The following is a 16,028-nucleotide window of genomic DNA, read 5'->3' on the forward strand; positions in this document are numbered from 1 at the left end:
GATATAGTAACAAATGTTTTAGGTATACAACTTTGACCGGCCTCGAGTGGAGGTGGACGTCCTCAACACGGTTACAAAGGAGGAACTCATACAGTTTTATAAGGTGTGTACTTTATATTATTGATTAAGGTAAAATTAATATTTTGTTATAAGGTTAAGATCGGAACGGTATTTTCTTTAACTAAGTGTACAGTGAGCTGCGAATTTGCATGGAGAAATATGAATGAATTCATTTATTGTAAATTGAAGCGGTTGATGGTAAATTATTTTGGGGGACAAGTTTACCTTTGAACTTGTATACAATAAAATATTTGTTGCAGAAACACATTAGCGATTCGTCGGAGGACCGACAAAAGTTGTCGGTGTACATTGTGTCGACGGCGGAGGGTGGCGCCGGCGCTAACGGTGAAAAGAAAGACGAGGAGAAAACAGAAGCCAAGGTATGTCTGTCTCCCTCTCTAGGTAACATAAGAGATTCGTCGGTGAACCGACAAAAGTCGGTGTACATCGTCTCGATGGCTGAGGTCGGTTCCCTCTGTGTAAAATTTCGGGTATAGAAACATAGTCGAATGACCGACAAAAGTTAAGTAATACTTAAGGGAAGGGTGGAATTATGGGTGATTTTCAGATTTACCCGAATTACCCGAATACACAATATTTTGTTTTATATTTTTCATTTTTTTTTTTAATACTACGTCGGTGGCAAACAAGCATACGGCCCGTCTGATGGTAAGCGGTCACCGTAGCCTATGGACGCCTGCAACACCAGAGGTATTACATGCGCGTTGCCGACCCTAAAACTAAAATTTGATTACTAATGGCAAATAATACCTTGTTTCAGCCCACGGTCATCTCGGACCTCGTGGAGTTCAAGTCGAGGAGACGTCTCTACGCGCACCCCGCGCCCTTCACCAACATTCCTCGAAAAGGGGCGCAATGCAAGCTGTAACCTCCAACATAGACCCATAGAGCCCGTGCCCGTTGGAGGGTCTGCCATCTTGTGACCTGAATCGAAAGCGGAAACAATTCACACTTCTAAGCAGGTGCTGCCCCCTACACTTCACGGCTCTATGTCGCAAGATCTGCCATCTAGTGGCTTAAATCTAAAAATGGAAACTATATGGGGCTTCTGTGCTGCCGTCTACAGTTTCTGCACGTTCTCTATTAACACAATCAGTGCCACCGCGTGTTGAGCGTAGCCAATAACATGTGAAAACCCGTATGTAGCGAGAAGCGACTAACGTGAATGCGTTAAGGGCGAAACCAGAGCGTAATTTCAACTGCAAAAATTCTAATATACACGGTGTATCGTGCTTCGAGCAACACCGGGAAGGGAGACGGCATTCATACTATTTCCCCTCTGCCGAAGCATAGGTACAACTGTACCTATGGCGGTGCATGTTGTGACTCGTCCGTACACGGAGACCGAGGTGTGCAAGGTTAGTCTTTGACGTGTGTCATTTTCTATGTATTTGTGTCGTTACAGATTGGATTTTGTATGTAGTAAGTGAGAAATGCGACTGTGTGCACGTTTCCCCCCGCAAAAAATGGCAGAATGATGTGTTCGGTAAGATATCGCTTAGGCTCCTCCCTTCCGACGTGTCGGAAGCCGGTGTTGCTCGAAGGTATCGTGGTCTGATTAGGAAAAAGAAGATTTTTTTTTAATATCGCTTTTTTTATGGGGCAGGTTCCATAGGTACCAATCCTCCATAGGTACAAAGGTCAAAAAAAATTCACGTCAAAAAATGTTTCTTCTGCTTTTTCCTAATCTGTAGGGCTAAAATGATCGGCTCTTTATCATTTGTCACCATACCTGTCATGTTCTAACAAGTATGTCAGAGCGAAAGTGACGGCCATAGTGACAAATGATGTAAATGGAACCATGCTGCCACCGCAGATACCGAATATGCCTTGAGGGATCCTCACTTTTTTTGTTACACCTTGTATGTCGGCTGAGACATCTATTGTCAAGTAGCAGTACTGATAATTCCGCTACCTGACGCTAGATGTCGACTACGAAAATGATAGTATTTTTGGTAACAAAACCGTTGTATGTAGTGAGCACTCTTGTTCTTCTTAATTCTCTCTGTCTGTACCGAGTTATTTGTGGCGTTCCATGCCTAAAGGGTCCTTATGCTCCATGTGCATAAGCATCCTTCTCCGATGGAAAGCCACATTTGAAAGCATGGTTTGAGTAATACAGTATTGTAGAATATTATAGAATGCTTGAGTGATATACCACGCACAAGATATAAATGCAGTAGCTACTGTTAGATACAGATGTGCTGGTCGTGGAGTTTCCAAAAAGAGCCGAAAGTTCTAGGAAATTTCACATGAAATTTCTAGGAAAATTCACATGATATTTCTAGGAAAATTCACATGATATTTCTAGGAAAATGCACATGAAATTTCTAGGAAAATGCACATGAAATTTCACATTAAATAAGGGAAACTTTCATGTTGGAAATGGATAGATATAAATTTCGATCGTCATACAAAATATATGAATATTCTAAAATTGGAAATTTCGCATTTTCGGAAAATTTCCGACGGCTCATCTGTCACACGCCAAATGATAGCAATAATTTTATTTAAGTCATTTCAGGAAATTAAAAATAATCTGCATAGGTGTGGTGTTTTGTGCTTGTCTTTTTTTGTGCAATAATTAAGTTTTGTTAATTTGGGCAATAAAGTAAGAGATGTCTCAGATCTCATTTAATTGTCAAGCAAGCATGTGATCTGCTTTCTTGTTTACGCCCTCGTATGAACGCGGTCCCGCGTACGAAGAAGCTATTAGAAAAAATAATCCCGGTACACGAGAGGTTTGGCTGAGGTGTGTATACTATTTTTTTGTTCCACGGAGCCGGAAAGCGGCAACTTCGCTTAGCGCACCGGGCCGAAAGTTGACGCTTTCCACAGCAGATTTTTTTTTTCAAACATCAAAGTCCAGGCGATTCTTATCCTTCAAGAAGAGCATGTGCGTGTGGTTAATATCTATGACAATGTGGTATTCCTTCTGCTGTTTCCATATCCCCAAGCTGCCTAGAGGGCTATAAATGAATCACCTATTTCATTTTATTTTGAATCTTGATGTTGACGGATTAAAGTTGCATTTGTCTCGGCAAGTTTTAATTTGTGGGTGGCTAGGTAACTTTTGATATGTGTTACGAATATTGTGTTCAAAGCTAGACATTAATTGTGTAAATGGCCCAAACGCATAAAAAAATAAGTTACTGGGTATAAAATGAATTTAAAACCTACATGTGTTTATAGAGTAATGAAGTTGTACAATTATTTTACAGCGTTTTACAAATATTTTACGTATTTATTTATCTCCACATTCTAATGTGGTATAAATATGTTTATTGCTAGTAACGTATTGAAAGATCAGTTAATTTCAATGATATCGTACGGTTATTCCCACTTGTTACCAGTGGTAACTACTGGGATTTTTTTACCACAGTTAACTACTGGGGAAAAAAAATCCGACTAGTTACCACCAACTCGGCCTCGGGATTTTTTACCACCTGGGGGTAGTTACCACCAAACTAACTTGGTGGTAACTAATGGGATTTTTTTCCCAGTAGTTACCAGTGGTAAAAGGTAAAAAAAAACAAGTAGTTACCACTTGTTACCAGTGGTAACTAGTGGGAATAACCCTATTGTACCTAACATGTAGGTGAGGCATTATACTTGAAAGTTGTACACAGTTTAATTTGGGAGTTTTTATGTTACGTAATACTCAGAATCACGATCTCTTTCGATCCTTATACAGTATGTAAATTAAAGATAAAGATAGTTTATTATTCAAGTAGGCATATTACAATGCGCTTATGAACGTCAAATAAAGCTACACCGGCTCTAGCCCTACACCTCTGACCCGAGAAGATTTAAATCCCCCCTCAATTGGAGGAGGGTATCCCAATATGGACCGTCAAGAAACTCGGCGGGACACATCTTTTCAAAACATTACATAATAAAAGTTGCTCAGTATAACCTAATTATTAACGGGTGAGTAAATGGTTTTAGTTAATTTACATACTGTTTAGGTAGTTTATTATTCAAGTAGATATATTACAATGCGCTTATGAACGTCAAATAAAGATACGCCGGCTCTGCCCTAAACTTCTGACCCGAGCTTAAAATCCCTCCTAAATTGTAGAAGGGTATCCCAATATGGACCGGAAAGAAACTCGACGGGACACAGCTTTTCAAAAACATTTACATCTTATAACTAACATACATTGAATTCAATAGTACAATTTAATTTAATAGGGAATTAAAAAAAAACATAAAATAACATACAGTAGTTACTTTATTCTAAGTATGGGATTCTTCAAAAAAGGAGTGTACAAGTTTTTAAAGGGTCGGCAACGCGCATGCATTATCTCTGGTGTTGCAGGCGTCCATAGGCTACAGTGACTGCTTACCACCAGGCAGGCCGTATCCTTGTTTGCCACCGACATGGTATTAAAAAAAACTTCTAGTATTTTGATGCACTAGATTGCTAAATAAACATCATCATTCATCATTCTCCTGGCGCATTCCCTATTTGGGGTCGGCCCTCCTGATACATGATCGCCACTTGTTGCGATCTTTAGTCATTGCTGGCGTTAGGCCTAGCTCCGTCATGTCCTTGGAGATGGTTCTAGTCCAGTTGGTTGGCGAATAGATTGCTAAATAAACAGTAGAAAATTTATCCCAAGATTTTTCATAGACTTGTATGTCGGTAACAGAAAGAAGGGAACGCAAAATGTATGGAATTTATGGGAAACTAAAAAAAAAGAAAGTACTCGTGATCATGGGTAGAAATAACATTACAAAACTAAAAAAAAAATGTAGTGTACAACATTAGATAAAATAACTCAAGCATCGTCTTCATTTGTTGTCTTGAAGCTCAAGTTCCTGAATACATAAATAAAAGACATTTGTTTTTAATGTATTTTCTCGTCATACTGTTTCTGGCTGGTTTTGTTTTTATGAGTTGTACATTTTTATTGAAGCTTACTTTTAAGGATAAAATAAAAAAATGTTAAATCAGTATTGTTTTATTTATACTAAAATCAAGTTACCTTCTATAAATATTAACATTTTATTGCCATTATTAGAGTCCATCTGAACAAACTTCGCAATAACGAAGTGTGGAAGTACAGTGACTGCAGAGTTAAGTGACCATCCTGCAAACAAATTTTTATGCAGGGGGGTCACTTAACTCTGCAGCATACTGTACTACCACAAACTTAAAATTTCACTTTTACTTCAAAGTGGGTGTGTATTAGGCAAGTTTTTATGGGCCATTTTCAACCAAAAGGGTACTTCGTCGATTGTAAATAAGGCGCAATTTCCATTTAGCTTATCAACAATGTGGTACCTTTTGATTGAAAACGTTACATTTAGTGTTAAAATGGTCTAGATAACGCGTCCCGACACTCGGTAACAGCTTTCTCTTCGCCTGAATGTGGCATTCCCCTCGACGGTGGCGTGACGCGCTGCGGCGGCGTCTAGATGATAAATGACGTCACACGCTGCTGCGGCGTCCTGTCAGGTGACGACAGACACTGCCGTGGTGTCCCGGCCTGTCCTCAGATAACGACATGCTGTTGCGGCGTACCGTCGTCAGATGACGTCACATGCTGCTGTGACGTCCTGTCGTCGGGTAACGACACGCTACTGCGGCGTCCTGTCATCAGCTAACGACACACGATACTGCGGCGTCCTGTCGTCAGGTAACGACACGATACTGCGGCGTCCTGTCGTCAGGTAACGACACGATACTGCGGCGTCCTGTCGTCAGGTAACGACACGATACTGCGGCGTCCTGTCGTCAGGTAACGACACGATACTGCGGCGTCCTGTCGTCAGGTAACGACACGATACTGCGGCGTCCTGTCGTTAGGTAACGACACGATACTGCGGCGTCCTGTCGTCAGGTAACGACACGATACTGCGGCGTCCCGTCGTCAGATGGCGTCACATGCTGTTGCGGCGTGCCGTCGTCAGGTGACGACATTAAGTCAACGTTCGCTCACGTAGCAGGACCGCCTCCTGAAATCAAAGGCAAACCAACATTTCTATAATTTTTATGTTTCTGTTAGAATCAACTATGTAATACAACAACTACTAGAGTTAAACCAAGCTAAGTTGGCAGCGATTTTGATAGCCGGGACTGTGAAAGTGTTTGATAGAAGTTTGACGTTTAAAATAAACTTTACACAGTTTCGGCTATAAAAATCGCTGCCAACTTAGCTTGGTCTAACTCTGCAAACAGCTAATTTGACGAATCATGCAGTCCCTTTCTTATGTATATAACTATCCCTATCGGCTATTTATGGTTGTCAAAATTCAAGTCATTATCTGTGGTTGTGCACGTAAAGGGACGTCAAGTTTTAACCTAAAGCAACGCTAAATTGCCGAGCTGCTGAGCCGAACGGAGCCGAGCACGCTCGAACGCTGGAGTTTCCCCCACTGCCCGAAGCAGTGTTTTTTTTTTACTTTTTCCTAATTTAAAATTTGTAGTATCATTTGCAGACGTAAATATCATCTTGATAATTCTATTTAAGTCTTTTATTTTATTTGGGTTGCTTACTGCCTAAAATACATAGGTTAAGAGATTTATGTATTAGATGCAAACTTCTTCAAGCTTCTAGATTCAAGCTTCCACAAATATCAAGCTAAATAACATACTTAAATATGAAGGTCACGAAATAGCTAAATATTACACTATACACCGTGTTTTTATTGAATTCCGTTAACTCCGGGGTATGGGTAAGTATGTTTAAGGAAACTAAATGGCATAGTTTTTTTAAATTAAATGTTGCATATAGCGTTGTTGTAACACGGGCATTACATTTAATTCAACCAAACCATTGAAAACTGTGACATATCAATGTCATTTCGAACATCAATCGTCTGAGACAGTATTTACGTTCAGTAGCAAATGTAGACACTCGTACTAAACACTAATCAATATGTAAACAGGCCCTAAGGCAAGTGTATATGCTCGTGAGGTCCTTATAAGATAAAAAATAAATTATTGATTATCTCCGAAATGGAATTTAATTAGAATACCAATGTCTTTGAAAAAGTTACTTAATTTAAGCTCAAGAATGCACCCTTGAAATTAACGGGAATAAAAAAATGAATAGGTAGTGATGATGATGATGATGATCTTTCCGGTTAGCTCGGCGCTCATGCGCCCGAAGATGGCTGACATAGCCGATCTTCGAGGTGAACCCCCGTGCACATTGAGGGCACGTGGGGACACCAGCTACAGGTCAGAAACACACAATACAATTTTTCATAATAAATGAATCACCTCATTTTTCCTCTTCGTGTAGTTGCGGGTCATTCTCATACGATTCGTCGCGTACAGGTCTGATCGCTTGCCGATAATACAGTCCCTCACTATGTAGAACCCGTCGGACCGTATCCACACTAGTGCCAAACAACCGGGCGTAATGGTGTGTCGACTTGAAACCATTTTCCTCGAATTCTTTTAGCATGAGTTGGCGCTGCGAGCGGTCTATGAGGCTCGGTCTGCCGGTTCGTTGTTGGTCGCGTAACGATCTCTTCTCTTGGAATCGGTGTACCCATAAAGATACAGTTTTCCTCTGTAATGAATCAATAATATATATACCGGGTAACACGAGCAATAAATTTAACTGTAGGCTGTACTTTTTTTTTTTTTTAAATAATGATAGGCAAGCGTTTGACCACGATCTCACCTGATGGACTCGCACTTAACAACATTTGTTCAGCGATTTTTGAAAATTATGAATTTCTAGACTTCCTATTTTTCATACAAATTAAATATTACCTTCAATGTACGCTGCCATCAGTGTAATTGACGTTGATTGTCACGCTTTAAACATAACAAAATACGTTTACATTGCGTCTTAGAATAAACTAAAGTGTTCTAAAAATCAAAATAAAAGTTATTTTTAGAAGTTGCTCAACAAATGTTGAACAGTTTGAGGAGTACAGCCTACAGTTTAATTTTTTGCTCCTGTTACACGCCACACCCGGTATAAACTGAAACACATTCAACTTGTCAGTAGAAAAAGGCGCGAAACTCAAATGGGAAGTCAACTCTTTGCGCCTACATTTTTAAATATGCCGCCTTTTTCTACTGATAAGGTAGCTGTGCCCGAGTATATATGTATACAATACAAATATTTTTTATTATTGAGTATTAGCAGAGAGAGAGGTGGATTGTCGAAGTAAACTTTGTAGCCACAGTAAATTTACTGCCATCTTTCGACACATGATTAAAACTTTTAACACGCCATTTGACTTTGATCCTTATCCTTTCACTGATATGTGTTAAATTTGTTCAATATCAAAAACTGGTGCCATCTTACCGAGCATCGTATAAAGGTTGTAGCGCCATCACTCGAAAAGTTGTTAAATATCAAAAAGTGGTGCCATCTAATAGATTATAGACCAAAGGTATGGCGGCATCATTTCGAATACTTCCATTTAATAACGATCTAAATTTCATTGGAGGTAATTTGTACTAGTATTAGGACCGTGGGACGCAAGAGGATAAGACACATAAAAATACTTACAGTCACACCGGTCTCCCTTGCAATCTCGGAGATATTTTTGCCTTGCTCATGCAAAGAAATAATTCTGGACCTTTTACTTAAGTCGATATTACACCGAGAAGTCACTGTTGGTTAAAAAGTAATAATTAACAACCAAAAAGGGCAACCGAAAGAAAAATAACTGAAGAAGAAGGATGCTTTACAGCAACCCCAACTTCATTTGACTTTTTTTAAGTAAGTACAAATCAAGTACCAATTGTGTAAGGTACAGTTAATTGTCTGTGGGGTAGGTGTGGCTGGCCCTTGTAGTGTGTGTACTACACCTTACTCCACACCCGTGCACAGCTTACTATATAACGGCATGTACTTGTCATTTTTACAAGCTTTTATTTACTTTCACCTGACCGTTGTCTGTTTGTAATCAAATCTTGTAAGTTAAATTTGATCCACTTCCCGGTTTCCGATTGAGCTAAAATTTGCACACATATGTAAGTCGGGTGACAATACAATATTATGGTACCATCGAGCTGATCTGATGATGGAGACAAGAGGTGGACATAGGAACTCTGTGATAAAACAACGCAACCTAATTGTATTTAGGGTTTTTAGAATTGACTCGTTGAGTATTAGTTGCATGTGGAAAGAAAAGTACAGTCAGCGATAAAAGCTTGTACTCGTACCAAAAATGAAATTTTTGCCAAAAACTTATTTAAGACAGAATAAACGTATACTCAAGACCAGATAGTTTCCCTTTGACGCCCCACATCACACCCTCACATTAGGACCTATTTCCACACTAATCATAATCAATGTGTAAGGCACCAATGTGACGTCCAGCCACAGCCACCCATATTGACCCTACCATGTGGGGTTGCCAGAGAGCATGACCAAGGCCTTCAGTATACGGAGCGTAAGGGTAAGCGCATCGTAAAAACGTTACAAGTCCGAGACGCGTAGAGTTCTGGGCACCAAGCGTCGCGTAATCGTTTTATAAGTGAAATCTCATTCGTTGAAATTATGGCGTCACTGGCGTCAGATGTCTTCGCCGGATGTATCGACGATCTTACTTTCTCGTCAGATGAAGAAGATATTTTATCGTTTGATTATGTGAATTATACCAGAAGTTTTGTTTTTTACGCCTGTAGTACCTACGCTACGCCTGTCGAAATGAGAGAAATTTCATACGCTACGCTACGACGATGCCTCGTGTGCGGAATTCTTTTAACTTGTACGTGCTGGTACAACACATGTGGTAGTGGTACACATACAAGGAGGTAGTCTCTCCTTAGACTTAAAGGTTCAATACCGCTTATGAGTTTGTAATCGTCGACGATTCGTACAGCATGTCTTTGGGCTGAATGGAAGGGTCCAAGCTGGTATCCAGGTGCTCCTGCCAAAAGATGACAGCAGTACTCCATATGGGGTCTGACTTGCTGTTATGTGTACACTTTTTCATTGAGTACAGAACAGTGCTTACATGGATATGTTTTTTTGTTGTCACTCATTTTGCCGTTAGTACGGTTTTTTTTAATCTTTATAGATTTTGAGTCTGGTTGTGCCCTTCGGTCTTGCTGTTGTGTTTGCCCTGTAAGTTAAATACTACATGTAACTTTAATGATACAGAAGTCATAAAAAAACCAAGATATAAAGGGACCTGTAGGGCTAAGATGGTCGGCTCTTTATCATTTGTTACCATGCCTGTCACGTTCTAACATGTATGTAAGCGCGAAAGTGACGGGCATAGTGACAAGTGATAAAAATGGAACCATGCTGCCAAGCTTGGTCACCAGCTTAGAGATAGGGGCCGTGATACACGCTCCAGGTCGTTTCTGATGCAGGTCATTTCGGTTTAAAGAGTATTGATTGTCTAATGAAATTACAAAATTTCACTTATAAGACAACAATTAACTATACATATAATATGTGACCGCGGCTGGCAAAACGTCCCATTTTGTCGCGTGCCATAAGGACGCCTTGTCTCCTTCTCTCTCTCGTCCTTATGCATACAGACAAAGTGGGACGTTTTGCCGGCCGCGGTCACGTATATTGGCAGTAAGCAAGCATGCAGACATTGCAGACTTATAGGTTAGATAAATCTTTAGCCGGGTCCACACAGAGCGAGCATACGCGTGCGTTTTCCTCGCCCGAGCTCGCCGCCTCGGCCGAGACACGTCTACACTGGCCTGGTTTGTGCGTGAGGAAATTGCCTCGCACATACATGCTCGCTCGCTCGCTCTGTTCTGTGTGGACCTGCCTATTAATGCTTGTAATAGTAAGTACAAATGATAACTAAAAAGGGATTCTGTATCAATTCAGAAGTTATTTTAAATTTTTTTTTCATTGGCTATTCAGGGTGAAAATATTGCTAAGAGTAGTGGGCACTTTTCGTCCATTGGACCAGATGCGTTTCCAGTTCATCCTGTTTAAATTACTGTGTTTTGAATACCAAAATCAGGGAAGATAACGAAGCCTCAAGTCTGTTGCAGATAGTTAGACCAAGCTAACTTGGCAGCGATTTGGACAGCCCAGACTATGAATGTGTTATGTAAACATCATAATTTGATATAAGTTTGACTTTTAAAATAACCCTTGCACAGTCTCGGCTATCAAAATAGCTGCCAACTTAGCTTGGTCTGACACTAGCTTATTGATTGTGTGCAATGACTACTTAACTGTCAGAGCCTACTACATCAAGAGCGAAACTAACTGCCATTTTGACGTAACACCAATGTACCGTGTCTTATGAGAATAAAATGATGAAAAAAAAAAAACATGGCAGATGTGATTTTGTCTATTATTTATGCTGCATAATTTGATTGAATAAACAATTTATTTGTTCACATTAAGACAAAAGTTGTCTGTCAAAAGCCAAAAGTCTGGCACAGCGACCTTATCAGTAGAAAAAGGAGATGTAGGCGCAAAGAGTTGACTTTGTATAGAAAATTTGAATTATGCACCTTTTTCTACTGACAAGGTTGGGTGTGTTTCAGTATGTAAGTAATCTTTTGTTAAGCAAGCGTCAAAGATTGAGGGTGGCATATATGAAGATGCCTGAGAGTGACACAAGTAACCCAGTTTAGCTAGAAGGGTGCTGGAGTAAAATTTATTTTATAATAATAATAATAATAAAAACCGTAAAAAACAAACCGTATTCGCCGCTACAGAGAGCGTGTGGACCGATTCCAGCAGAATCGTCTTTTTCAAAGTGACCAAAGGAAGGTATACAGAAGGTGCGAGGAAACCGACCCTCATGTGTCCGACGTGCGGCTGCCGGATGCTACTGCCATGACTGATTTCTGGCGTAGCATCTGGTCGGTGCCCGTTGAACACACGGAGGGCGAGTGGATAAACGTTGTCAAACGTGAGTGCGAGAATATCGAACCTATGGGGGCTACCACCATCAGCCCCGATGACGTAAGTTGTGCCATCCGTACGGTCCAGAACTGGAAAAGTCCTGGACCAGACGGATTGCACAACTTCTGGCTAAAATGGTTTCGGTGCTCGCACTCACGGTTGGCAACGCAGTTCCAACAAGCCCTCGAGCTTGGTTCCCTCCCTCCTTCCCTAACAACTGGAGTAACCTTCCTGCTCTACAAGTCCGGTAGTACCACGGAAGCGAAGAACTACAGACCCATCACGTGCTTGCCTACACTTTACAAGCTCCTTACATCCATTTTGAGAGCAAAAATTAACGCGCATATTGTCGCTAATAACATTTTGGCCACTGCTCAAAATGGATGTAGGGTTGGGTCCCGTGGTACTAAAGAGCTCCTCCTCATAGACATGACCATTTGCCAACAAATCCGGCGGAACAAGAGGGCCCTCTCAGCCGCTTGGATTGACTACAAGAAGGCCTATGATTCGGTGCCTCACTCATGGCTGGGGAGGGTCTTAGAGCTGTATAAAGTTGATACAGCTTTAAGAGCCTTCCTAAGCGCGTGTATGAGGCAGTGGACCACAGTCCTTCGTCAACCAGGAGGCGGGGATGACCACCCTGGCCCGCAGGATTTTATAAGGATTGAGCGAGGAATATTCCAGGGTGATAGTCTGAGTCCCCTGTGGTTCTGCCTAGCTCTGAATCCCCTCAGCACCCTGCTGAAGGATTCGGGACTAGGTTGCCGGCTTCGGAGAGAGGGTGAAGTCGTTTCTCACCTTCTGTACATGGATGACCTCAAATTATTTGCACCAAATAGCCAAGACTTGTTGGAGCTACTGAAAACCACCGAAGTCTTCAGTAGTGCCATCAACATGGAGTTTGGTGTCGATAAATGTGCAGTTATGCATGTACAGCGGGGGAAGGTTGTAAATTCAACAAATTTACAACTATCTGAGGCAATGGCTTTCAGATCTATCTCTGAATCAGAAACCTACAAATACCTTGGTATGTCACAGTCGTTGGGTGTTGAGGATGAGGGTATTAGACAGTCGGTGAAGGAACGCTTTTTCAGTCGGCTCACAAAAGTCCTTAAGAGTCTTTTGTCAGGAGGCAACAAAGTGCGCGCCTTCAACGCCTGGGTAATGCCCCTGCTCACATACTACTTTGGCATACTAAGGTGGACTCAGACCGAGCTGGACGCCCTGGATCGGAGGGTCCGACTACTGCTAACCACACACCGTATGCTACACCCACGCTTGTCAGTTATGAGATTGTACATCCCACGGAAGTGTGGAGGTCGAGGCTTCCTAAACGCCAAAGATCTCCACAACCGCGAGGTGTGCAATCTCAGGAATTATTTCCTTAACAACGAGTGTGGGATGCATCGTGATGTGGTGGCAGTAGACAGGAACCTCACGCCGCTCTCCTTGGCAAAAGAGAACTAGCGCAAACCTGTGGTACTAAGTACTGCGGATCGCAAGGCGGCATGGGAGAGTAAGGTGCTACACGGGCGGTTCTACAAGGCCCTCACGGGACCCGACGTGGACCTGCTCGCGTCGGTGAACTGGTTACGATTCGGGGACCTCTTCGGAGAAACCGAGGGTTTTGCCTGTGCAATTGCGGACGAAGTGATGATGACGAACAACTATCGGAAATATATCCTGAAGGACGGTACGGTCGACATTTGTCGGGCATGCCGCCGTCCCGGAGAGTCACTCAGGCATATAATTTCCGGTTGTTCTCATCTTGCTAACGGCGAGTACTTGCACAGACATAATCTCGTAGCCAGGATTATTCACCAGCAACTTGCTCTTCTATACGGCCTTGTGGACCGCGAAGTACCGTACTACAAGTACTCACCTGCGCCAGTTCTCGAAAATGGTCGTGCCACGCTCTATTGGGATCGATCTATTATCACTGACAGGACTATTGTAGCCAATAAGCCTGACATCGTGATAATAGATCGATCGCAACGCCGGGCCGTGCTCGTCGACATCACCATCCCCCATGATGAGAATCTCGTGAAAGCCGAGAAGGACAAGTCCAGTAAGTACCTAGACTTGGCTCACGAGATAACCGCCATGTGGGATGTTGATTCGACGATCATTGTCCCGATAGTCGTTTCAGCGAATGGTCTCATAGCGAAGAGTCTCGACCAACACCTTGAGAGACTCTCGCTAGGTGGTTGGATCAAGGGTCAGATGCAGAAGGCGGTGATCTTGGACACGGCGCGGATAGTCCGCCGGTTCCTCTCTCTGCGGCCCTGACCACCGGCAGCTTGGGCCCTGCCCCGCTGCTGGCGGCACCCTAGGTTAGGTTTTTTATAATGTGTTTATATGTATTTTGTATTATTTTTGTATGATTTGTTGTATTTTACTTTTATATTCATATTATAAAATGCCTAATCTAAGACACAAGATAAATAAAGAGATAATAATAATTTACTACAATAGTCCCAATGCCTGCGACCGGTTCATGGGTGTCTATTGTTGCGCCCGTAACGGGTTCCAGCAGGCATTCTACATGACATTAAAGCTCTCCAAGAGGCCTCTACGTGTTGGATCTATATCCCCATGCAAGCCTATCAAAACACCGGGATTAATAGGCCCGTGAAATCCAAGGAGATACAATAATAATAATAAAGGGCCTCTACATGTTGGCTTCGGCTCCGTGCACGCCTTCCAAAGGTCCGGAAAACCATTGTTCCGTGATGGGAAAGACATACAAATAATAGTAAAATTCTTTATTGTGCACTACTAAAGAAAAGCTCATATTACAAACAAAGACGTCCTGTGTTATTTTGTCTTTTCAACAAACAGATAAAACTAAAGTCAGAGATGCAGTCAGAGAAATAAGAAAAAGAAAATGGAAGTGGACAGGTCACATGGAAACATTGAATATAAACAAATGGACACAAAACTAATTGGTTCCCTATATACAGAAAAACGGCAGCCAAGAATGAGATGGGAAAATGATTTCCCTCCTAAGTGGGTAAGAACTGCCTGAAATAGAGAAGATTGGAAAGCTCTACAGGAGGCCTTTATCAGAAACCCTGACAACATAACTAGTCACAATTAAGGCTATTTGTATAGTTTGTTTAAATAACAAACGAGCATTCAACACAAAACAAAGTACATAAGAACCAAATGTACCTGGACACACTTCAAGCTCCTTAGGATGAAGAAACTGCTCCGGGTCAACCTCAATTTCCACTTTAATGTCACAAGCGCCCTCACTGTCTGACTCATTCTCTACCTTCACTGTACATGTGTGCCCGGCCTGCGCGCCCTTGGACTGCTCGTGCTCGGAGCACGTGCCCGCGCTTTCCTGGGGCTCCGCCTTCACCCACACACACTCTACACTCTCTAACGACATTGCCTTGTGAATCAGAAATTGGTAAATTCTGAAATGTGGCGTAGGCTTAACATCGATGTGTTATTGAAGCTTTGGCAAAACAGGATCGTAAAAACTAGAAGTAGAGTCCCCTGAGAATGTATTTTCCCAAGGAAATTAATTACTTGTGAAATTTAAATGTATGGATGGAAGAATCATAATTATATTAAAAATGTAGCAAAAAACGAACAATACAATCCACTTTACGTAAAATTTTGGCTCACGGCAGTGACTGACAGTGACATCAACTTTGACATTGACAATCGTAGTGCTAAACAAATTCACTAAGGGTTCCGTTTTTCTGATATGGAACCCTAACATGTATATGTAATTCAATCTATCATTATTGTTAATAATGTATCAAAAAACCGAAATTAAAATAAATTCATCTCTACTAATGATATCCTTTAGCTTATTTTCCACTGGTTTTGATCTCATATTGGAAAGTTAGATGTAAATCCATCGATTTTACTATTTTACTTTTGAACGCAAAGAAAACCAAATGCATCAAATTTACGCTACCTAACGTCAAGCAGGTAAATAACAGCAAGATTAAAATAAAAGGTGATACGCTGGAATTTGAAGATCGAACTGTTTTCCTGGGAGTCACTTTAGACTCAAAACTGCAATGGCATGCACATTTAGCCACTTTAGCCGGCAAACTTAGTTCAGCAGCCTATGCAGTGAGGAGAATCAGACAGCTAACAAACGTA

The 16,028-nt window shown here is 41.6% G+C and overlaps 2 protein-coding genes across 2 annotated transcripts in view; one reads left to right on the plus strand and one right to left on the minus strand.

Moving 5' to 3' along the window:
• Positions 1-3,578, plus strand: part of LOC133531769 (insulin-degrading enzyme) — a 44,065-nt gene extending 40,487 nt beyond the window's left edge. The window contains exons 24-26 of the mRNA XM_061870158.1: positions 23-103; positions 321-440; positions 842-3,578. Coding sequence (XP_061726142.1) covers positions 23-103; positions 321-440; positions 842-949 — 309 coding nt within the window. The 3' untranslated portion in view covers positions 950-3,578. The remainder of the gene's footprint in view (positions 1-22; positions 104-320; positions 441-841) is intronic.
• A 1,509-nt stretch (positions 3,579-5,087) lies between these two features.
• On the minus strand, positions 5,088-15,583 carry LOC133531782 (uncharacterized). The gene is made up of 5 exons (XM_061870179.1): positions 15,075-15,583; positions 10,024-10,131; positions 8,568-8,671; positions 7,316-7,610; positions 5,088-6,045 (listed from the first exon to the last, which is right to left on the minus strand). The coding sequence occupies exons 1-4, from the start codon at positions 15,295-15,297 to the stop codon at positions 7,317-7,319; spliced, it is 729 nt and encodes a 242-aa protein (XP_061726163.1). The 5' UTR covers positions 15,298-15,583; the 3' UTR covers positions 5,088-6,045; position 7,316.
• Positions 15,584-16,028: the final 445 nt, after the last annotated feature.

This window comes from Cydia pomonella, chromosome 25, assembly GCF_033807575.1.
Source record: "Cydia pomonella isolate Wapato2018A chromosome 25, ilCydPomo1, whole genome shotgun sequence".
Lineage (NCBI taxonomy): Eukaryota > Metazoa > Arthropoda > Insecta > Lepidoptera > Tortricidae > Cydia > Cydia pomonella.

Excerpts from the sequence above, each read along its gene's own strand:
- LOC133531782 (XM_061870179.1), bottom strand. The coding sequence starts at position 15,297 with ATGTCGTTAGAGAGTGTAGAGTGTGTGTGGGTGAAGGCGGAGCCCCAG. Across the intron at positions 10,132-15,074 it reads GGAGCTTGAAGTGTGTCCAG|GGCAAACACAACAGCAAGAC; the intron begins GTACATTTGGTT and ends TTTAACTTACAG. Across the intron at positions 7,611-8,567 it reads CAAGGGAGACCGGTGTGACT|AGGAAAACTGTATCTTTATG; the intron begins GTAAGTATTTTT and ends GATTCATTACAG.